This window comes from Oratosquilla oratoria, chromosome 2, assembly GCF_046742065.1.
Source record: "Oratosquilla oratoria isolate Oo_2021 chromosome 2, ASM4674206v1, whole genome shotgun sequence".
NCBI classification, from domain to species: domain Eukaryota; kingdom Metazoa; phylum Arthropoda; class Malacostraca; order Stomatopoda; family Squillidae; genus Oratosquilla; species Oratosquilla oratoria.
This window is the reverse complement of record NC_134778.1, coordinates 15,527,966-15,550,532: the sequence shown is the minus strand read 5'-3', so window position 1 is coordinate 15,550,532 and position 22,567 is coordinate 15,527,966. Positions and strand designations below refer to the sequence as shown.

The 22,567-nt window shown below is 41.0% G+C and overlaps 1 protein-coding gene across 4 annotated transcripts in view; it reads left to right on the top strand.

Moving 5' to 3' along the window:
* LOC143037248 (serine/threonine-protein kinase atr-like) overlaps positions 1-22,567 on the top strand; it is a 144,077-nt gene that overhangs the window by 57,353 nt on the left and 64,157 nt on the right. For all 4 annotated transcript variants that reach the window (XR_012967459.1, XM_076205391.1, XM_076205379.1 and 1 more), the window contains exons 16-22: positions 5,149-5,320; positions 5,487-5,575; positions 8,036-8,201; positions 9,251-9,367; positions 13,267-13,502; positions 18,314-18,484; positions 21,891-21,999. Coding sequence is in view for 3 of the 4 variants with exons in the window: in XM_076205391.1 (XP_076061506.1) it covers positions 5,149-5,320; positions 5,487-5,575; positions 8,036-8,201; positions 9,251-9,367; positions 13,267-13,502; positions 18,314-18,484; positions 21,891-21,999 (1,060 nt within the window). In the remaining variant the exon portion in view is untranslated. The remainder of the gene's footprint in view (positions 1-5,148; positions 5,321-5,486; positions 5,576-8,035; positions 8,202-9,250; positions 9,368-13,266; positions 13,503-18,313; positions 18,485-21,890; positions 22,000-22,567) is intronic.

Sequence of the window (22,567 nt, the reverse complement as noted above, 5' to 3'; positions counted from 1 at the left end):
CAGACAGACAATGGCTGAAAACACTAAAATCCTAGGACAGGCCCAAGATACAAGACGGCTACAGATCCTTGAGGCCCTCCTCATACGAGACAAGATGCCCACCATAAACCTTCAGTCACAGGAATTCATGGTCATACCGTCCGCTAGGAGAGATGTGCTTCGCCCGAAGTCTAATACGCGACTGATGACCCCTACTTCCTGACGCGGCGTTCCAAGCCCCTGATTGGCTGATCCATATACGGCGTTCTGTTCTCCCATAGGTTCCCTCACACCACAATTTCCTATTGGTTCTCTTTATGTTCACTATGATCCTCTCTTTTAGTATATAAGTCTATGTATTCTGACCTTTGTCATTGCTTTTGAAAATGTACACAGTGTACGAAACGTCAAGCTCCAGTAAAACGCTACTCTTCTCCCTTCTGAGGTTGAATCATGTCCTTTGGACCAGCGATAGCAAACTTACCTCCTGAAGCCAAGTCTATAGTTAGACATATTGAAACTCTACACAAGAAGATCATCAATGCATCAATTGCTATTTTCTTCAATGAAACATATATAAATATATATATACAGTATATGTATTTTTTTTTAATGTAAAAAAAGATGTTTTGGAAAGAAATTAAGAGAGGAAGAGGAGGCGAATCAAGTAGAGAAGAAAAGGTAAAAGGTGGAGATGGAGAGATGATAATGGAAGAGAAGGCATTAAGAGGAAGATGGACAGAGTATTTTAGGGAGTTGCTAAATGTGCTGAATGCCCTGGCTGTTCAACTTGTACATGGATGGGGTGGTGCGATAGGTAAATGCAAGGGTAGTGGGTCTTGGAGATGGTTAAAGAAAATGGAGAAAAGTGGGAGGTGAGCCAGCTGTTGTTTGCGGACGACACTGTGCTTGTGGCAGGATCGGAGGAAGGATTGAGGAAGTTGGTGACAGAGTTTGGGAGAGTGTGTGATAGAAGAAAGCTGAAGATAAATGTGGGTAAAAGTAAGGTGATGAGATGTACAAGGGGTGAAAGTGACTGGAAGTGAGCATTAAGGGAGAGTGACTGGAGGAAGTGGATAGTTTTAGATACTTGGGTGCAAATGTGGCAGGAAAAGGTTGAGTGGAGGTAGAATGTAGATTGAGAGAAGCGAGTAAATGCCTTGGTGGATTAAAAAGTGTAATGAGGAATAGACATCTGGAAATGGATGATAAGAGGAGACTGTATGAAGGAGTGATTGTGCCAACAGCACTGTATGGAGCAGAAACATGGAACATAAGAGAGGAAGAGAGAAGGAGTTTGAATGTGTTTGAGATGAGGTGTCTGAGAAGTATGATAGGGGTTACTAGGCTAGATAGAGTGAGAAATGAGGAGGTGAGGAGGAGAACAGGGGTGGAAAGGGAGCTGGGAGGTAGGGTTGATGAAAGAGTATTAGGATGGTTTGGACACATGGAAAGAATGAGTGAAGAAAGACTAGTAAAAGAGGTATGGAAGGTAGATGTGGAGGGAGTTAACATAGGGGACATCCAAGGATGAGAGGGATGGATGGGGTGAAGGGGGCTTTTTGTTGAAGAGGGGAATGTCTGTTGAGGAAGGACAGGAGAGGACAGAAGACAGGGGTGAATGGAGAATGGTTGTATATGGATGATGTGATGCATGAGGTGGAATGGGTGGGGGAATGGGGGTTGAGGTAGTATGTGTGAGCAAAATTTGACACAGCCTGAAGGGATTTCTCCCTGTCTTCTCCTTTTCTGCATGTGGGGATGGAGAGGGGGGTCGTCGATTTAATGAAGCGGCCTTGCTGTGGATGTGCTGTGCCTTGTGACACTGCCTCTGACCCAGGGCAGTGGACAAGGTGCAGGGATGACCCATCATCTAGGAGGTGCTAAGATGGGAGGGAGGGTGGAGGAGAGTGGAGTGTATTTAGGGATGGAATGGGTGGGAATGATTTTATGCCTTTTTCTTTTTGGCTACCCCCCTTGTAAGGGGGAAAAAAGCCTTGGTATATGCCTACCAATTATTCTTTACATTCCTTTAACATCCAGTTTGCAATTCCATCCAGGCTGTGCGATTTCCTGACATCAAGGCTTGTTATTTGATCCATTATTTCAGCTTGTGTTACTACTATTTCCCAAATGGGAGGATTTCACTTCTCGGTATTCATTTCAGTGCCATACTTTTTCTCTAGTGAAAACAGACTTGAAATGTTTACCGTATTTTCTGGCTTAAAATGCGCATCGGGCTATAATGCGCACCCATGCACTTCGTTATCTCAGTACACAGATAGCGCGCACCGACGTATAATGCGCATGCCCGATCGCATTTGTCTATAGCGCAGTTTTACCTCGGTATTTATATCATGTGAACGAGGTTACATGAAGAAGTATTTTTCATTGGCTAGAGCCACCGCTGGGAAATCTGTTGATTTGTCACTAAATTAAGTGTCAGTTTAGGCATCAATCAGGACACAACTAAGAAAAAGTCGGAACTACATGTACCGGTATATGACTCATGTTGTGCGTTGGTCCCTTATTACTTTGTAGCTTAAATAGTTTGGAAATATGATATAAAAAAGTTTATTGAAAGTAAAATATACAGAAAAATTTCGGGATTTTTACAGAAAATGTTCATTTTATATCTTGAGGAAATAATTCGTCTTTACCATTTTTTTTATTTAATACTGAAACAAACTACAGACTGTTTCGTTTTAGCTTTGAACCTGCAATGACAGTGGTGAAATAGGACAGTCTCTCATTGAGGTGATGTTTAGTTAATATAACTCCCGAAAGAGGGTGTTGTAGTCAGGTGTTTGACACGATTTTATGAACGGCCGCAACGAAATTTGTACCATACCTAAAGTGAAGCAACAAAGCCAACATAAAATTTCAAACTAAGATGCTGTGAACATGGGCAAATATCATAAATATTGATCATGTTTCATGGTGTTTAGGCCTATTTAAACATGAAAAATAAGATTCAATAGATACCTGCCTATACCAAATATTTATATACGGTAGCCCATGCTGGCTTATTCTTTCATGTCACCATGGCTGTTCTTGTTCTCATGGAACGTCACGGAGAAGTGTGCCTCCCGACTTTGTGACGGCCAACATCGTCACGTTGTTGTGAAAAAAAAATTACACACACAGCCGCAGAATTTTTATCGTAGGCCGTAGATAATGCACACCACCGGATAACGCGCACCCCCCATTTTTAGGCCCTTCCAACGGAAAAAAGTCGCGCACTATACACCGGAAAATATGGTACTCATGACCTCAGCCATTTCTATATCTTCTGTGTATTCAGTATTCCCCTGGTGTAGTTTCTCAGTTTCATGCTTGTCTTTCAATGTACCATTCACATATCTATGAAATAGTTTTGGTTGATCCATACATTCCGTACAGTCATCTATTATGTCTTTCATTATTTCTTTTTGCTTCCCTGCATAGTTTTACATAGTCATTCCTTTCATTGATATATATTTGCCACTTTCTAGTATTCTTCTCTTTTTTCCATCTTTTCCAAGATTTATCCTTTTTTTTTTTCTTCCTTGTCCCATACATACATACATATACCAAGGCTTTTTCCCCCTTCCAAGGGAGGTAGCCACAAAAGGAAAGGCATAAAAACACTCCCACCCATTTCATCCCTAAATACACTCCACACCCCTCCCACCCTTCCTCTCATCTGAGCACCTCCTGGATGACGGGTCATCCCTGAACCCTGCCCACCGCCCTGGGTCAGAAGCAGTGTCGCAAGACACAGTACATCCACAGCAAGGCCGCTTCATTTAATCGGCGACCCCCCCTCTCCGTCCCCCTTTGCATATAAGGAGAGGACGGGGAGAAATCCCTTCGGGCTGCGTCAAAATTTACTCACACATACTACCCCACCCCCCACCCCCCCACCTATTCCTCCTCATGCAGTCACAACATCATCCATATACAACCATTCTCCACTCACCTCTGTCTTCCGTCCTCTCCCTTCCTTCCTCAACAGACATTCCCCTCTTCCCCAAAGCCCCCTTCACCCCATCCATCCACCTCATCCTAGGACGTCCCCTCATGTTCACTCCCTCCACATCTGCCTTCCATACCTCTTTTACTAGTCTTTCTTCACTCATTCTTTCCATGTGTCCAAACCATCCTAATATTCTTTCATCAACCCTCTCTCCCAAATCCTTTTTCACCCCTGTTCTCCTCCTCACCTCCTCATTTCTCACTCTATCTAGCCTAGTAACCCCCACCATACTTCTCAGACACCTCATCTCAAACACATTCAAACTCTTCCTCTCTTATGTTCCACGTTTCTGCCCCATACAGTGCTGTTGGCACAATCACTCCTTCATACAGTCTCCTCTTCGCATCCATTCCCAAATGTCTATTCCTCATTACACTCTTTAAACCACCAAGGCATTTACTCGCTTCTCTCAATCTACATTCTACCTCCACCTTCACTCCACCTTTTCCTGCTACACTTGCACCCAAGTATCTAAAACTATCCACTTCCTCCAGTCGCTCTCCCTTAATGTTCACTTCCAGTCTACTGCCACTTTCACCCCTTGTACATCTCATCACCTTACTTTTACCCACATTTATCATTTATCTTCCTTGTCCCACTTTCTGTTAAACCAGCACTTATTATATTATTTTTCCTGTTTTTGTCTTGGTACATATTTATCCACCCTTTCATTACAGATTTCCATCCCTCCCTCTCACCTTGGCTCCTCCTGGATGAAGGGTCATCCCTGCATCTCACCCACTTCCCTGGGTCCGATATAAAACTGGCTTATATATCATTCTTTTATGTTTAGAGACAAATCTCCACTCACAGAGGAATACTAAGTAATTTTTTAAATCTTACTATTCCTCTGCTTCCCTTATTAAATCCCTCTTTTACTATTACTCAGAATTCATGTCTTTTCTTGTGCTCTTGTGGTGGAAGGATAAGAATGCTGCAAATGTAATCTCATGTAGACCTGTGTCACAAAAGGCAACTAATTTGGGACATAGTGAGGAGACTGGAGAAAACTTGTCTATATTTGTCTCCCACAAAGACTTAGTCATGTGTTGACTTTTCCATGCCCATCATATGGTTGAAATGGCCATTCATTCATATGTAGATTAAAATATGCATTATTTACACAATTCTCTTTTTATCTTTTATTAAAGGTATCCATTAACCAGCTTGACCATCCAAGTCCTCCAAATTCTTTTAGTGTGCCTTCTCAGTTCAAATCGTTTAGTGATTGCAGAAGCTCATATGATAATGCAGGAGTTAGCAAGAAACAGTGGTTTGCATATGAAAGAACTTTACTCAACATATCGTCAGAGTCTTGCACAGGTTTGTTCTGAAAGATTTTTTATTTATCTAATTTAATTGTATTTGATAATAAATCCTAGGGATGAAATGGGTGGGAGTGTTTTTTATGCCTTTGTTTTTTGGCTACCTCCCATGTAAGGCCTTTGGTATATGTATGTATATATGTATGTATTTTTTAATTTTGCAGTTATTGGCAGAAACTGTCAAGGAAGGGGATGTAATGGATGGACTGAGTCACATTGCAGCTGTCTTTGATTGGGACACCAGGACAATGAGGTAATGATTTATACAAAATTTTGTGTAGGAATGTAGTTGGTTCTTCATTTTTGTGTACTGTTGGCACTACCAAAGCTACCATAAAGATAAAATTTGCATATTTATACAAGTTAGTTCTGGTTTACCCCCAAACAGTCCTTGAATAACTTTGACATAGTTAATGTGTAATTCACTAAAAAATGATCCCACACATTAGATAACTATAGTATTTGTGCAGTTAATTTACCTTAGCTTAAGTTTAATTGTAAAAAGAATGCTGTCGTATTTAGTTATATGTGAACTGGTATAGAGACAAAAGATTGATACTATCTCATTATTAGTGTGTATGGAGTTTCCCTATATGGATTGTTGGATACATAAGTTTTATGCAGTCTGTGGGACCACAGATGGGTCATACTGACTGTATAAAACTGCATACTATGCTCTATGCCATATTTAAAAATCATCAAAAAATGCAGTTTGAGTATTAATTATTGCATAACTTGAACCACAATGGATATCTTTATGATCTACGTTTTTTGTAGCTCCAGAAAAGAGTTAAACAATGGTATATGTAAAATTTAAAGAATAATGAATGGTGATAATCACTGCAAGTTTATTAGGGTGACTTTCATTTCAAACATTTAAACTTTTCCTCTCTGCCTCTCTTAAATTCCAAATCTTTGCCCCTTATGGTACTGTTGGCACAACTACCCCTTCATATAATCTCTTTGCATCCATTCCCAAATATTTATTTCACATGACACTTTTTAATCCCCCAAGGCATTTACTTACTTCTCACAATCTACAATTTACCTCCACCTCCACTCCTCTCATTCCTGCCACTTGTGACCCCGAATACCTAAACTTAGCCACTTCCTCCAGACTCTCTCCTTTAACCCATTCAACTCCGATGACAAGATGTCTTGTCATTTGGTCAAATAAAACAAAAAATCATAAAACACCAAAATGTTTGATCAAACACCAGAAAAATATGACGTCAATCCTCGCTTCGCTCGCAGCGAAGCGAGGACTGACGTCATATTTTTCTGGTGTTTGATCAAACATTTTGGTGTTTTATGATTTTTTGTTTTATTTGACCAAATGACAAGACATCTTGTCATCGGAGTTGAATGGGTTAAGACTTACCTTCAACTTTCTGCCATCTTTTCCCCTTGAACATCTCATCACCTTACTTTTACCCACATTTACCTTCAACTTTCTCCTATTGCATACCTTTCCAAACTCCATCATTAACTCCCTTAATTCCCCCTCTGATTCTACTACAAGCACAGTGTTGTCAGCAACTGACAACAAGCTCGCTTCTCATTTTTCTCTATTTTCTTTAACCATCTCCAATCCATGCCCATTACCCTTCATGAAATCAGATTATGGATCTAATGAAAGAGTATCTTGAAATAAACAAGGAAGTGAGTTATTTTTTAAAAAATACTGAAATAAATAATGAGGTTAACTTCCTTCCAAAATACCGTTTTACTACTTTCAAAATTGTCTGTAATACTCCTCCCCCTTTTGATATCTACTCTCCTTTTCACCTCCTTCATCTCATGTGATCATTTAACTTATTCTTATAACTTATCAAACTTTCAAGGAAAATATTCCCTGTTAATCCCATTTAATCAATATGTTACCCCAGAAGACCTGTGGCCTTTATTTGATTTAAACCCTAATGGGTCTGTTATAGAATTGGATATTTACCAAGACATGGCTAAGGGAATGTTAAGAAAGCAGTATATGCAATGAAACTGATGGTCATCCCTATATCCTGCCCACTGCCCTGGGTCAGAAGTAATGCTGTAGGATACGGCACATTCACAGCAAGGCCGCTTCATTCAATCGGCGACCTCCCCTCTCCATCCACTTATATATTTCCATTTTTGCCTAACACACCATGTGGTAGGGGGAAGAAAGAACACTGCCACTGAATTTTCCTACTCAGGTAGTAAAAGGTAGTTAAAATGGGATGGAGTGATGGGACTAGGCATCCTGCTCTTTGTAACCCTAACGGGTACTAACTATGAGGAGTCAGATCTAATGAGTAAATAACCAGGATAAAGACTTGACATTTTGTTGTAGGAAATACAAAGTGGAGGATCCCTAGTCCTCTCACTCCATCTCAGTTGCCTTGTGCAATATGCACTACTACCACTGCCACCACAGCTGGATCAGGAAGAGGCAGGAGTCATAGAAGTGGTCAAGTTATGATACTAGAAATTTCTATAAAAAAAAATGGAGGAGGCAGTGGCCAAGTTTGAATATAGGAAAGCTGTGGTTCTGGGTGGTGTGAATATAGATTTGATTAATATAGAGGGTAAGATGGTGAGAGAATAGTCAACAAGTGTCTGTACTACATGTCATGTGAGAAGATGTGTATAAAAGGCCTTGATAGTTGCTTTGGGTGTTGCAGATTTCCTGTCAGAGAAATACAAGACACTTAAGTTGACTTATTGACATTTCCAGGTTCAGTGGTAGTGGTGATGTAGGAACTTTTGTTTCCTCCCAACTTCCATACCTACTGCCATATTCTGTTGTAAGGGCTGCACGGGAAAAGCTGCCATCTCTTCTTCAGGAACTAGCTGCATGTATGGGGCTTCGGCTGCGGGACATGCTCATTGATCATTTCCAGGTATCAGTAGATTTAATTGTGGAAGTTTTTAGATTAATTGTATTCAGTGTCCTACAAGCCTAAGGACTATAAACAGCCACTTTTGGGTTCTGGTTTCCTAGTCATTTATCTATATAGTGTCAGCCCATTGTACTCAGATATGTGATGATGTCGGCTGGTTTTAAAATTTTCATTATTTGCATAATATGAGGATAACATAGAATAAGTATATAGTATGAAAAAAGTGCTCACAGATGAATATATCTTGCATCTGTGACCACTGTTAGCATGATATCAAGGAGACATACAGGCCTACGGTGAGTTGACAGGGTAAGGTGGTAAATTTAGTAAATTCTTCCCCTCTCATTCATGTTCTTTTGGGACATTTATAACTTGTCAAAATTCTATGTAACTGTTTGCAAAGGCTTCAGCCACTGCATACATCTGCCATGTCTTGTAGGGATATATGGAAACCACACAGCTCACCCAAGCCAGTTTGTTAGGAAGTAACTGCCATGGCAACTATTTTGGCATTAACCCCTTCGATATGATGACGCCTACGTAGGTGTCATGAGGAGCAAGTGGGTACGCAAGGATGCCGATGTCGGCGTCTTGATTATATATATTGTAGTTGTACCTGCGTGACCCCCATACTCTGTAAACTGGCTTCATCATATTTTCTATGGTTATCAAAATTCACGGGTGAAAGAGAACGAGCAATACAGCAGTAACTTTATTTTTTATAATGCAAGTATTATGATGCAACATCACATGTCTGGCAGCTGATGCTGCTCGCGAGATTTTGGCCCGTAGTGAAGGGGTTAAATTAACACCATTGACACTCAGACTAGTTGAATGTTGCAGTGTTAAATTAATGCCATTGATGCTGTATGGATTTAACTTCAGGCAATAATTATTAGTATTGTAGGCTTTTGGAGATACATACCTATTATAGGTTTGAAACTAACCCTCTGATTTATTTTTAGATTGAAGATAAAGATATTACATGCTAATGTAAATAGGTTTAATCTGCACATGATTTGTGATATATTTGATAAACTTTTTTCCAGCACATTCTGGCTCATCTTGTCTTCCACAATACAGAAGAAGAGAAACAATCAGTTTTGCAGTTTATCTCGGATACAACTGATATTAATATTTATAGCATCAGACGTTGCTCAGTACAGGTAAGATCTTCCATGGTTTAAAGTGTTTTAATAATTTTACATTTGTCTAGTTCTGATTTGCAGGACTAAGTTCTATCTATATACCTAGAGCTTTTTCCCCCTTAGAAGGGAGATAGCCAAGTCAAAAGCATTTAACTACTCCCACCCATTCCACTCCCATCCACTGCCCTGTCAACCCCTCATCTTAGGTCTTTATGAATGACGGGTCATCCCTGTATCCCACCCACTGCCCTGGGTCTGAAACAATGTAGTAAGACACAGCACATCCACAGCAAGGCTGCTTCACTTAATCGGCAACCCCACCCTCTCCATCCCCTTGTGCAGAAAAAGAGATGGGGAGAAATCCCATCAGGCTGCATCAAAATATCATTCACTTATAAACACCCCCACCCCTCCTTTCCTTGCATAACAGTATCATGTATCATCTATACACAGTCACTCTCCACACATCCCTATCTTCTTCCTTCTCCCTTCCTTGCTCAACAGACATTCACTTCTTGCTCAACACCCCCTTCACCCCATCCATTCATCTCATCCTCGGTCGTCCCCTTCCGCTCACTCCCTCCACCTCTGCCTTCCACATCTCTTTTACTAATCTTTCATCACGCATTCTTTCCATATGTCCAACCCATCCCAATAATCTGTCATCAGTCCTGTCTCTCATCTCTTTTTCTACTCCTGCTCTCCTCACCTCGTTTCTCACTCTATCCAACCTAGTAAACCCTACCATAGTTCTCAGACATTAAATTTCAAATACATTTTAACTTTTCCTCTCTGTCTCTCTTAACCACTTTAGTACAATGATGCATATGTAGGCATCATGAGGTGGAAGTGGGTACATGAGAATATCAGCACCTTGATTACATATATTTTTTGTAGTTGTACATGAGTTAACCCCGGTATCTGTGAACTGGTTTGATCACATTTTCTGTGTTTATTATTATTCAGAGTAAAAGAGAAAGAGTAATACAGCAGTGACTTTATATTTTATAATGTGAGTAGTGTGATGTATCATTCATATAGCAGCTGATGCTGCGTGCAAGAATTTGACTTGTACTGAAGTGGTTAAATTCAAAGTCTCTGCCCCATACATTGCCATTGGCACAATCACTTCTTCATATAATCTCTTCTTAGCATCCATTTGTAACCATTACTAACATAATGATAGGTCACACACCATGACATGTGATCTACATGCATGCACGATGGTGCTCTTCTTTACCAAGACCTCCAATCTTGCTAACCTCACATTTCTCAATCACAAACTCATGATGCAGAGAATGCAAACATGTCACAACAATGCCATCACGCCATCATCCAACAAGGAAGTACCTAATGTCACCAGACAGTTCATTGACCCCTTTCTTATACCTACCCCAACTACATTATCGTAACTTCAATATATACGCCATGTCTAGCCACATCCACCAATAATATAACTAAACCCCATACAATACAACTAACACCCGTATAATGTATATTTTATCACAAACAAGTTTTCTGTGTGACAACTACACCAAACATGCTTAACTAGGCAATTCTTACTATATAAGGAGGCGACTGTGCTCACCAGACAGAGAGACTGGGGAGACTCTCTCTCCTATCTCACCAGGGGAGATTTTTCCCCTTTGTAAGAAATCTTTATTACCTGAAAATAAACTAAAGATATCATTAACCCTGTTTTAAGGAATCTGTCCATAGAACTTGCTACCAATATGCTCCATTGTGTAACTACACCTTTTACAGGTTACACATTCCCAGTTACCTATTTCTCATGACAATATTTAATCCCCAAAGGCATTTACTTGATTCTCTCAATCTACAATTTACCTCCACCTCCACTCCCTTTCCTGCCACATGCAATCCCAAATACCTAAAGCTATCTACTTCCTACATGTGTCATGTCACCATGGCTGTTCAATGTGTACATGGATAGGGTGGTGTGGGAATTAAAGGAGAAGGTGATGGGCAGGGGACTGGAGATAGTTAAAGAAAAATGAGGAAAGTGGGAGGTGAGCCAGTTGTTGTTTGCTGATGACACTGTGCTTGTGGCAGGGTCTGAGGAGGGAGTAAAGCAGTTAGTGATGGGGTTTGGGAAGATATGTGAAAGGAGAGAGTTGAAGGTAAATGTGGAAAAAAGCAAGGTGATTAGATGTACAAAGGATGGCAGTGAGTTGGAAGTAAGTCTAATAGGAGAGAGGCTGGAGAGAGTGGATAGGACTAAGTTCATCTTGTAATATCCCATCTCTGTTTCCTGTAGTTCAATTAAAGTGATATTTTTGTTTTAGCTGTTGGAGTGCTTTATGTGCTTCCCAATTATATCCATGTTCTTCCTGTCCACCTTCCTGATATTCTAAATCTTTGCCCCATACAGGGTGCCATAGGCACAATTACTCCTTCATACAAGTTCCTCTGCATTGATCTCCAGATACATATTTTTTGTAATACTTTATCTCCCCCTAGATCTTTATTTGCTTCCTTTACTCCGTAATTCACATCCTACTGAACTCCTTCATTCATGGCTACATGCCTATACCTAAGAGACCCACAAGCTGTTTAACTCTGGTCTCTTGGGCTTTTTTCCCCTTACAAGGAGATAGCCGAAGTCAAAAGGCACGATTCCACTCCCATCCATTTCATCCCCACCCACTCCACTCCCATTCATCACTCTTCCTTCCATCCCTCTTTTCTTGGGTCTTCCTGGATGAAGGGTTATCCCTGCATCTTGCCCATTGTCCAGGATCAGAAGCAATTCAACAAGACACAGCACATCCACAGCAAGGCCACTTCATTTAATAGGTGACCCCCCTCTCCATTCCCTCATGCAGAAAAAGAGATGGGGAGAAATCCCTATGGGCCATGTCAAAATATCATTCACACTTGGAACAAACTGGGCAATGAAAGCGTGTGTGCAAAAACCATTCATGAGTTTAAGAGCAAACTAGACACTGAGATACAAAGCCGAGACACCATGAGTGAAGCTCCCCTTCCTACAAAATACAACTAGGTAAATACATAACCACTCCCTAACCTCCCCTATCCTCCACCTCCTTTCTGTGCATCACAGCATCATCCATATACAACCATTCTCACTTATCTTCTGTCTTCTCCCTTACTTCCTGAACAGACATCCCTTTCTTTCTCAACACCCCTTTTACCACATCCATCCATCTCATCCTCTGTTGCCCCCTCTTGTTCACTTTCTCCACCTCTGCCTTCCACACTCCTTTTACTAATCTTTCTTCACTTATTCTTTCCATGTGTCCAAACCATCCCAATACTCTTTCATCCACCTTATCTCCCAACTCCTTTTCCACCCCTGCTCTCCTCCTCACCTCCTTTTTTCTCACTCTGTCCAGCCTAGTAACCCATACCATACTTATCAGAAATTTAATCTCAAACACATTTAAACTCTTCCTCTCTTCCCCTCATATGTTGCATGTCTCTGCCTCATATGGTACTATTGGTACAATCACCCCTTCATAGAATCTCCCCCTCCTAAATGTCTATGTCTCATTACACTTTTTAATCTCCCAAGGCATTTACTCGCTTCTCACAATCTACATTCTACCTTCACTCCTCCCCTTCCCATCACTTGTGCCCTCAAGTGGTCTTTTGTACCCACTAATTTTCTTTTGACTTTTTGCATCTGGGCTCCATTCATCAGTGGCATATTCTAAACTATGCATGAAAAGAAGTTATTAATATCCTTAACATATCTTCATCCATAAGCTTAAAAGAAGTAATCACATTCACATATCTCATATAGTATACATTGTCCTTATTGTTTGGTGTACATTTACTTTTTCATTTTTATGATATAATTGTAAGATAGTAATAGATTTTCTTGTGCACATGAAAAGTTATCAAATAAAATTTTTGTATATTTTGCTTTTAAGAACCAGGTAAATGAGCTGGTGTTGGGTCTCCACGACTATCGAGATGCAGTGTTAAAAGAGCTCTCACAAATGAGAGCTTTGGATGAAGCAGATACTTCTGAAGAAATAATGATTAAAAGGAAACAAAGTTTCAGGACATCAAATATGGAAGATATTGCAAAGTATTTATCGCCTAGGCTTCTTGGCATCCTGGGGTTTCTTGATGGTAAACTTGTATCAAGATCGACTATGTACAGGTAACTGAACTGGTTTGCTTTGTTTAATCTACTTAGAATGAAGTCCAAAATTAGTAATGATAATGTATAGGGGGTTAGAAGGGATAACATGGCCTGAATGGATGTTCTTGTCTTCTTCATAATCTATCACAACAAAGTAATGTCGTAGCACATAGGTAAAATAATACTAATGACCCACTTTCAGAGAAGAATAAGCGAAAGTAAAAAGATCCGTATGTTTCGATCACTAACTGTGATCCTCTTCAGCAGATGTGAATTACAGAGTGGAGAACAACAAGTATTTATACCTTCCTGCTTACCTCACTACTTCTGTATAAATACTTGTTGTTCTCCACTCTTTTTACTTTCGCTTATCCTTCTCTGAAAGTGGGTCATTAGTATTTCATAATCTATATTAACTGGATGAGGATGGAGAGGTCACTGTACAGTGAAGTGATGGGGTAAACCAGTGCCTGCTATGGAAGTGTTGCACCTTGCTGCATTACTTTTGACCCAGGCAGTGTGATGGGGGACAGGGCAACCCTTAATTCCCAAGGTTCTTCAATACTCATATGACATTCAGTCCACACAATCAATCTATCAGTCCATTGCCTCAGATCTCTCTTGCAGAAGACCTGTGGCCTCCAGGAAACTGGCAACATAAGTCAATTAGGGAAGAGGTATTTTGCTGTTTAAGGATTATTAGTGTGGAGCACTGTAATGTGAGGTGTTATGTGTCTTCCATGTGGTGGTGCCTGCTCTGTGTTGGTACCATTTTAATAATGGATGTCCTGAGCGTATGCTCACATCAAAGATAGATGTGTACATTATCTTTCCCTTTTTATATAATTCATTTCCCTAGCTAATTTACCTTACCTTTGATGTAGAAAGCTATTGTAGTGTGTTTATTTGTACACAATTTTTTCTATTGAATTAAACAAAATTAAAGTAAATGTAGCCAAAGTCAAAAGGTCCACTCCCACCTATTTCATCCCCACCCACTCCCCTCCCATTCACCACCCCTTCCTCTCTCCCTCTTTTCTTGGCTCCTCCTGGATGACGGGTTATCCCTGCATCTCACCCATTGCCTTGGATCAGAAGCAATGCAGCAAGACACAGCACATCCACAGCACAGCCACCTTGTTTAATCAACAACCAACTCTCTGTCCATTCATGCAGAAAAAGAGAAGGGTAGAAATCCCTTCAGGGCATGTTGGAATATCATTTGCACATAATCACTCTCCAACTGCCCATCCCCCCCACTCCCTTCCATGCATCACAGCATCATCCATATACAACCATTCTATACTCACCACTATCCTTCATCTTCATGTTCAACAGACATCCCCCATTTTCTCACTGCCCCTTTTACCATCCATTTATCTCATCCTTGGTTGTTTCCCCCCCCCCCCCCCCGTACACTCCTTCCACCTCTGCTTTCCATACTTCTTTCACCAATCTCTCTTCATTCTTTCCATGTGTCCAAACCATCCCAATATTCTTTCATCAACCCTATCTCCTAACTCCTTTTCCACCCTCTGCTCTCCTCACCTCATTTCTCACTCTATTCAGCCTAGTAACCCCGACCATACTTCTCAGACATTTAATCTCAAACACAACTCCGCCTCTCTTCCTCTCTTATGTTCCATGTTTCTGCCTCATACAATGCAGTTGGCACAATCACCCCTTCATAGACTCTTGTCTTAGCATTCATACCTGAATGTCTATTTCTTATTACACTTTTTAATCCCCCAAGGCATTTACTTGCTTCTTTCAATCTACATTCTACCTCCACCTCCACTCTTCCTTTTCCCACCACATGTGCCCCTAAGTATCTAAACCTATCCACTTCCTCTAGCTTCTCTCCCTTAATACTTCCAATTTGTTGCTATCATCTCCCCCTGTATATCTCATCACCTTTTACTTATATTTACCTTCAACTTTCTCCTTTTACAAATCTTCCCAAACTCCATCAGTAACTTCCTTAATCCATCCTCTGATCCTGTTACAAGCTCAGTGCTGTCAGCAAACAACAACTGGCTTATCTCCCATTTTTCTCCATTTTCTTTAACCATCTCCAATCATTGCCCATTACCCTTTCATTTACCTCTCGCACCACCCCATCCATGTACTAGACACATTGAACAGCTGTGGCGACCTAACACATCCCTGGTAAAGTCCCACCTTTACCTCAAACCACTTGATCTCTCCATTTCTAATTCTAACACAAGCTCTACTACTCTCATAAAAACTCTTGAATGCCCTTAACAGATTTCCTCCTATCCCATATATCTGCTAAACCTCCCACAGTGCCTTCCTGTCTACCCTGTCATAAGACTTTTCCAATCCATAAAGGCACCCCAAAAAACAACTGTACCCTTTGCTAAAGCTTTCTCACATATCAGTCTTACCACAAAAATCTGATCCACACAACCCCTACTTTTCCTAAACCCACACTGTTCCTCACCAATTATTCCCGCTGTTCCTCTCTGAATCCTCTCAATCAAAGCCCTCCCATAAGCCTTCCCAACTACACTCAACAAACATCCCTCAGAAACTAGTATACTCACACTTGTCCCCTTTTCCCTTGTAAAGTGGAACTATACAGACACTCCCATCAGTCCTCCAGTATCCTACTCTCTTTTAGACAAACATTTAACAACTTCACCAGCCACTCCACCATTAATGTACCTCCCTTTTTTAGACATTTGCATGACACCCATCTAACCCAGGTGCCTTACCTGCTCGTGTCATTTTAAGAAATGTTTTCACCTTATCTTTTCTTATTTCTCCATTTTCTTCATCCATCATTGTCATTTTCTTAGTGTCTACCACTACAACCACCTTTCCCTCCCTACCCTTCTACCCATCTTCCTCTTACTGCCGTCTCTTCTATTATTATCTCTCCATTTGCACCTTTTACATTTTCTTTTCTACTTGATTCACCTCCCCTTCCTGTCTTAATTTCCTTCAAAAACATCTTTTTATTACTTTCAAAATTTTCTGTCATACTCTTACCCCATTTTACATCTGCACTATTTTTTGCTTCCTTTATCTTATGTTCTACTCATCTTTTTTCTTTGTACCTCTGATATGTTTCATCCTATTTTGCAACCAATCTGCGAATGCTCGTATCTTCTCTTCCACAACCTTCTTTGCTTCATCATCCCACCACTCACTACCCTTCCTTCTATTTCCCCCCATCCTCCTTGTTCCACATAAAATCTTTGCACGCATTGTGACTCCCTCCTTGAAACATCCATTCCTCCTCTGCCCCTAGTTCTACTCTATCCTTCACTTCCTCCAGCTCTTCTCTCAGCTTCTTGTATTCCTCCTTTTCCTTCTTATTTAAGCAGTTTACTCTAAGCAACTCCCAACCTTCTGTCCTTTTCCTCTTTTTCCATCTATCCTCCACTCTCAACTTACCTTCCACAAAAAAATGATCTGATATTCCCCCACTCTCTTCCCATAGAACATGTACATCTGAAACTCTTCCTAGCCTTCTTGTGGTACCACTATATAGTCCATTAACCACTTCAGTATGATGACACCCACGTAGGTGTCATGATCCATGAATAGGTACATGAGGATGCCAGGGTCGGCATCTTGATTATGTATATAATTTTTGCAGTTGCACATGAGGTATCCTCAGATTCTGTGAACTGGTTTGGTCACATTTTCTGTGTTTATTATTACTCAGAGTAAAAGAGAATGAGTAATACAGCAATGACATTATATTTTATAATATGAATAGTGTGATGAATCATACATTTGGCAGCCGATGCTGCATGTGAATTTTTAGTCGTACTGAAGTGGTTTAAACTCTATCTACCACCTTTCCATCCACCACCCTTTCCCATGTATACTTATGCTTGACTTTCTTCCTAAATACTATGTCAGCTATCATCAACTCTTTATGAATACATTTTTACTATCGCCTCTCCACTACAATTTTTTCCTGGAACTCCAGACTTTCCAATCACTCCATCTATTGGTTCATCTCCTACTCTAGCATTGAGATCTCCCAATACCACTACATTGACATTTCTCCTTACACCATCTATGCACTCATTTAAATCTATCCAAAAAATATCCCTTTCCTCTACACTCTTCTCACTACCAGGCCCATATCCACTTACAAAGACCCACATCTCCTTTCCCAGTTTTACCTTTACCCACATTAACCTTGAAGAAACTTCCTTCCACTCCACCACACATTTACCTATCTCTTCACTTACTAGTATAGTCACTCCTTCTCTCCCTCATCCTCTCTTAGCTCCCAACACCTTACCCACCACACTCCCAAATTCAAACACACCCCTCCCTTCCAACACATCCATCTTTCTTCTCATAAACATACTGCCTATCTCTTCTGTTTTACTCACATCTGTACCACACCTATGCACAAATAAAAAAGCCAAACCTTAGAGTTCTGGTTGGAAAACTCCTCCCAGACCCTCTTGTCCTCTTTTTCCTACCACAGGGTTTGGCAAAGATGAAAATGTATTCAGAGAAGTGATACAGGACAGTATTAAGGGTGGGGGGGCAGCATAATGGAGGCACAGTTGCAGCATAATAAAGTAGCATAATTTCTCATGAGTAGAGATTTCAAACACAAACAAAATTATGTGTGGCTCTGGTCCATAGGGGCACCCTATATAGACCCTGAAGTATCAATGAATGCTACTGAGTAGATATTTACCTCACAATATCATACAGCCAATACCCCAGACAGGGTATTGCATATATATCAACAAGTTTATTGTTGTAACATATTTGTAAAATGAACTGTGAAATTGTGTGTATAATAAAGTTTTACCTTTTTTTTCTAGAGAGAAGAAGTGTGCTTTCTCATCATTGTGTGACCTTCTAACAGTAATGGGATGTGATAACCTATCACCCTTTGCACACAAAGTCTTAGCATCTCTGAAAACAGCTCTCAAGCTAAAAGATGAAGAATTCTATGACATCAGTTGCAAAGCATGGACCAGTTTCCTTGATAAGTAAGTTTGATCTGTAACAGTAACTAATATAATTAGATCTGGTAATAATTGTTGTTTTTATATATTTGGGAGTTTTCTGTTAATTTTAGACAGGCACATGGCAAAGTTTGAAGTACAGTCAGAGGCAAAATCTTTTAAGATGAACTTTAGAAAGATTTGAATGATGAAAACATGTCTCTGCCCCATACAAGGCTGTTGACACAATCACCCCATCATACAATTTCCACTTGGCATCCATTCCCAAATATCTATTTCTCATTACACTTTTTAGTCCCCCAAGGCACTTACTTGCTTCTCTTAATCTACAATCAACCTCCACCTCCTCTCCTCCCTTTCTGACTGCATGTGACCCCAGATATTTAAAGCTATCCACTTCTTCCAGCCTCTCCTTTAATACACCCTTCCAAATTGCTGCCATCCTCTTTCCTTGTACATCCCATCACTTTACTTTTATCCATCTTTACCCAGGGCCCTCACATGGGGGGGGGGGGGGTACATATCCCCTGGGGTGGCACATTTAGGGGGACGGCAATTCTAGTCTGGACATGCCACCCACAAAGCTGACAAAATAATTATAATAAAAAAATGTCAAAGGAGCCCTGAATATTTTACTGTAATATATGAATTTTGCATTAGAATTAACTGAATATGAAATATTTTTCCCATAGCCTTTCTGCAATAGGGACATTAAATACAATTTTCTACATACATACATATACCAAGGCTTTTTCCCCCTTACAAGGGAGGTAGCCAAAAAGAAAAAGGCATAAAATCATTCCCACCCATTCCATCCCTGAATAAACTCCACACCCCTCCACCCTCCCTCTCATCTTAGCACCTCCAATTGCTAAAACAGGTTCTAAGGGAGGGTGGAGATGGGAAGTGGTGATGGGGGGGGGGGGCATCACTGAGAACTTTGCCCTGGGCAGCACTTAGGCATGTAAGAGCTATGTCTTTACCTTTAACTTTAACCTCTTGCACACCTTCCCAAACATCATCACAAACTTCCTTAACCTCTTGAATACAATGATGCCTATGCATTCGTCATGAGCTGCAAGTGGATACAAGGATGCCGGTGTCGGCTTCCTGATATGTTGATTTTGTTGTTGTAGCTGAGTGACACCCCCCCCCCCCCCCAATAATCTGTGAACAGGATAATGTTTTCTGTGCGGTTATATTTATTAAGAGTGAGAGAGAACGAGTATAACAGCAGTAACTTTATATTTTGTAATGCGCTTATTGAAAAGGTTTATCCCCCCTCTGATCCTGCCACTAGCCCAGTGTCATACACAAACAGCAACTGTCGTACATCCCACTTTTGACCATTTTCTTTAACCACTTCGTATCTGCTTCCCATTATCCTTGCATTTACCCCCTGCACCACCACATCCATCTACATATTGAACAGCCATGGCGTTATGTCGCCCTGGCTGTTCAACTTATACATGGATGGGGTGGTGCGAGAGGTGAATGCTAGGGTAGTGGGTCAGGGATTGGAGATGGTTAAAGAAAATGGAGAAAAGTGGGAGGTGAGCCAGCTGTTGTTTGCGGACGACACTGCGCTTGTGGCAGGGTCAGAGGAGGGATTGAGGAAGCTGGTGGCAGAGTTTGGGAGAGTATGTGATAGAAGAAAGCTAAAGATAAATGTGGGTAAAAGTAAGGTGATGAGATGTACAAGGGGTGAAAGTGGCAGTAGACTGGAAGTGAACATTAAGGGAGAGCGACTGGAGGAAGTGGATAGTTTTAGATACTAAGGTGCAAGTGCGGCAGGAAAAGGTGGAGTGAAGATGGAGGTAGAATGTAGATTGAGAGAAGCGAGTAAATGCCTTGGTGGATTAAAGAGTGTAATGAGAAATAGACATTTGGGAATGGATGCGAAGAGGAGACTGTATGAAGGAGTGATTGTGCCAACAGCACTGTATGGGGCAGAAACGTGGAATATAAGAGAAGAAGAGAGGAGTTTGAATGTGTTTGAGATGAGGTGTCTGAGAAGTATGGTGGGGGTTACTAGGCTAGATAGAGTGAGAAATGAGGAGGTGAGGAGGAGAACAGGGGTGAAAAAGGATTTGGGAGATAGGGTTGATGAAATAATATTAGGATGGTTTGGACACATGGAAAGAATGAGTGAAGAAAGACTAGTAAAAGAGGTATGGAAGGCAGATGTGGAGGGAGTGAACATGAGGGGACGTCCTAGGATGAGGTGGATGGATGGGGTGAAGGGGGCTTTGGGGAAGAGGGGAATGTCTGTTGAGGAAGGAAGGGAGAGGACGGAAGACAGAGGTGAGTGGAGAATGGTTGTATATGGATGATGTTGTGATTGCATGAGGAGGAATGGGCAGGGGGGTGGGGGGTGGGGTAGTATGCGTGAGTAAATTTTGACGCAGCCCGAAGGGATTTCTCCCCGTCCTCTCCTTATATGCAAGGGGGGACGGAGAGGGGGGGTCGCCGATTAAATGAAGCGGCCTTGCTGTGGATGTGCTGTGTCTTGCGACACTGCTTCTGACCCAGGGCGGTGGGCAGGGTGCAGGGATGACCCGTCATCCAGGAGGTGCTCAGATGAGAGGGAGGGTGGGAGGGGTGTGGAGTGTATTTAGGGATGAAATGGGTGGGAGTGATTTTATGCCTTTCCCTTTTTGGCTACCTCCCTTGGAAGGGGGAAAAAGCCTTGGTATATGTATGTATGTACTTGCTCTCTCCATTTCTTATTCTAACACAGGCACTATTACTCTTGTAAAAGCTCTTGACTGCCCTTAACAGCTTTCCTCCTATCCCATATATCTGCAAAACCTCCCACAGTGTCTTCCTGTCCACACATTCATAAGTATTTTCCAAATCCATAAAGGCCCAAAAAACATCCTTACCCTTTACTAAAGCTTTCTCACATATTTGTCTTACCACAGATATTTGATTCACACGACCCTTACCATTCCTAGACCCACTCCATTCCTTTCTTAATACTCTCTTAATCCTCTCAGTCAAAACCCTCCCGTAAACCTTCCCAACTACCCTCAACAAACTAATGCCCCTGAAACTATTACACTCACATTTGTCCCCTTTTCCCTTGTAAAGTGGAACTATACAGGCACTCCTCCAGTCACTTTACCCTCCTTTTGACAAACATTAAACAATTTCACCAGCCAGGCCATCATCACTGTACCTCCTATGTGAAATACATGAAGAACAATAAGAAATTTCTTCTCTGGGTAACTTGTGGGCCAGACTGGGTTGTTCTTACTGGATATCTTGGAATTAAATCTCTTGGAAAAAAACAACAACCAAGGCAACATATTAACTGATAAGATACACAGTTACAATTTTTCATAGTAAAAGGATTCTGCTTTTGCATTGAATTTTTATGAATTAAGAAGTTTAGCAGAAATATAATTTTTATGTTTTGCTCCCTCAGTCTAGATGAAGTAACACTAGGTGCCCTATTGGAAGAGGTTGTAGTTGTTATTACACCACTTGTCAGAGTGCGACCAGAGGAAATGGCCCCAGTGTTGAAGAGAGTAATTGTAAGTATTGCATAATTTATAATCTTAGGTATGTTACAGTAGGTAAAGATAAAGAGAAAGGAGGCAAAGAGGAGAGCAGATGTGAAATGGGGTAAGAGTATGACAGAAAATTTTGAAAGTGATGAAAATATGTTTTGGAAAGAAATTAAGAGAGGAAGAGGTGAATCAAGTAGAGAAGAAAAGGAAAAAGGTGCATATGGAGAGATGATAATGGAAGAGAAGGGAAGAAGAGGAAGATGGGCAGAGTATTTTAGGGAGTTGCTAAATGTGAAGGAGGATAGGGAGGGAAAGGTAGTTGGAGTGGGAAGTGCTAAGAAAATGACCATGATGAGTAAGGAAAATGGAGGAGAAATAAGGAAGGATGAAGTGAAGGCAGTTGTTAAGAAGATAAGAGCAGGTAAGGCACCTGGTCTGGATGGATACCATGCAGAATGTCTAAAAAAAAAGGAGGTACAGTGATAGTGGACTGGTTGGTGAGGTTATTTAATGTTGGCTGGAGAGAGGGTAGAGTGCCGGAGGACTGGAGGAGTGCCTGTATAGTTCCACTTTACAAGGGAAAAAGGGACAA